This window comes from Lepidochelys kempii, chromosome 6, assembly GCF_965140285.1.
Source record: "Lepidochelys kempii isolate rLepKem1 chromosome 6, rLepKem1.hap1, whole genome shotgun sequence".
In the NCBI taxonomy this organism is placed as follows: Eukaryota; Metazoa; Chordata; order Testudines; family Cheloniidae; genus Lepidochelys; species Lepidochelys kempii.
Genome location: NC_136385.1, coordinates 3359536 through 3361610, shown reverse-complemented (window position 1 = coordinate 3361610; position 2075 = coordinate 3359536). Strand labels below are relative to the sequence as shown.

Sequence of the window (2075 nt, the reverse complement as noted above, 5' to 3'; positions counted from 1 at the left end):
GTCTGCATCTTCAGCCGTTGGTGTTTACACTTTATTTCATCAGGACAGTCTGGGGCTGGAGGTGGATTCCATTGTCCATATATACCTCATTCACACATCTAAACTACACTAATAAGATTACAGCAGGGTTTTGCAAAAATGAAGGTTGCAACAAGCTTTTACAAAATGCAGTGAGCATTTTAAAATGGAGTTTGAGTTACAATATGGACAAGTGTAAGGAATGGCAAACAGTGGACAGACATTACAATGTTGAAACAGTGTAAGTTTCAGTTATTTAAGCAGCAATTGGATTGAAAATAAACTCAATTAGCTAGTTATTGGGGTACCTGGTTTAATGAATGAATGTAGTTTCATTCATAAAACTTTATTTTTGAAGTTATATTAATAAAGTGAACAATTCTACAGAAACACATCACAAATATTCACACATCTGAAACAGGTGCCTCCTGGAATTTTGATGCGGTAATAGCCTAACAAAGCCCTGATTTTAGTTGGGGCCTGCAGGCCTCATTGGAATACAAACAAATTCAAAATAACAATATAATAATGAAGAATACTCCCACGAGCTCTGTAAAATTACATTGCAATGGGATGGGAAATGAATTCACCTGTTTCCACTCCCCATCACTAACCAGTACTGAGTTAAACAGAATCAAGATTTGGTTAGGAGTTTATTCATTGCTCTCCTCAGGGCGTCCTTCACCTCCGTGTTCCTCAGGCTGTAGATGAGGGGGTTCAACATGGGGATCACCAGCGAGTAAAACACTGAGACTATTTTGTCCGTGTCCATGGAATAGCTGGAGGTGGGACGTAAATACATGAAGAGGAGGGTGCCATAAAACAGGACCACTGCAGTCAAGTGGAAAGAGCAGGTAGAGAAGGCTTTGCGACGGCCCACAGCAGAGCTGATCTGCAGGATAGCGGAGGTGATATAGACATAGGAGAGGAGGATAGCCACAAATCTGCTCCCTGTAATGCACAATGCGAAAGCAAATGTCATAATCTCATTGATGCGGGTGTCAGAACAGGAGAGCGCCAGCAGCGGGGGGATCTCACAGAAGAAATGATTGATGATGTTGGAGCTGCAGAATGACAGCCGAAATGTAACACATGTGGGAATCATTGATTCCACCACCCCCATAGCGTACGCCCCAGCCACCAGCTGTTTACAAAGCTGCCTGGACATGGTGACTGTATAGAGCAGCGGGTTACAGATGGCCACATAACGGTCATACGCCATCACAACCAGCAAGAGGCCCTCAGCATCTCCAAAAGCGATAGAGAGAGACATTTGCACAGCGCAGGCCGTGTAAGAAATGCCTTTCCTCTCGGCTAAGAAATTCAGCAGCATCTTGGGGGAAATTGTTGAGGAAAGGCAGAGGTCACAGAAAGACAAATTCCTGAGGAAAAAGTACATGGGGGTGTGGAGTCGGGGATCAATCGTGATTAACAAGATCATCCCCCCGTTCCCCACCAGGGTGATACCATAAATCAGTAGGAACACCACAAACAGGGGGACCTGCAGCTCCGGACGATCTGTCAGTCCTGAGAGAATGAACTCAGTTGCCGCCGAGTGATTTCCCTTTTCCATCTCCTCTGAACACAGATCAGGCAGCTATAGAGATATGGGCATGTGAATGGTGCGGAAAACCTGCCCCTTCTCTGTAATGAAAGAAGTGAAGATAAACAGAGATCAGTTTCTTAATGAACATCAGTACCCACTCCGGGAAGGGCTTACCTCACAGAGCCAGATGTTCACAGCTGGTCATTCCAGGTGTTCGCTAAAATGCACACACTGCACAAATATAATGACACTTCAGATTCATCATGTCCCACACAAAAACACTCCTGTTCACTCATCCAAAGAGAAAACAGTGACTTGTGATTCTGCTGTGAGAGAATCAGTCTGAAGTGATCATTTCATCACTAAAGAAGGGGTGAGAGTGAATGAGTGTCAATCTTTCCACCCTCTTTGGGCAAGGGGAGCTCTGTGGCTTGGCATGTTGGTTTGGCGTAAAGTTGCTTACTGTGCTAATTAAGCTTTTTGGGCATTTACTTGAGTTTGTATGAAAACC

At 44.3% G+C, this 2075-nt stretch overlaps 1 protein-coding gene across 1 annotated transcript; it reads right to left on the bottom strand.

Moving 5' to 3' along the window:
- Window positions 1-652: 652 nt before the first annotated feature.
- LOC140913721 (olfactory receptor 5AR1) lies at window positions 653-1591 on the bottom strand. Its single transcript, XM_073350525.2, has one exon. The coding sequence runs from the start codon at window positions 1589-1591 to the stop codon at window positions 653-655; it is 939 nt and encodes a 312-aa protein (XP_073206626.2).
- Between the last annotated feature and the right edge of the window lie 484 nt (window positions 1592-2075).

What these genes read in the sequence shown, in the direction of transcription:
- LOC140913721 (XM_073350525.2), bottom strand. Translation starts at nt 1,591, where the DNA reads ATGGAAAAGGGAAATCACTCGGCGGCAACTGAGTTCATTCTCTCAGGA.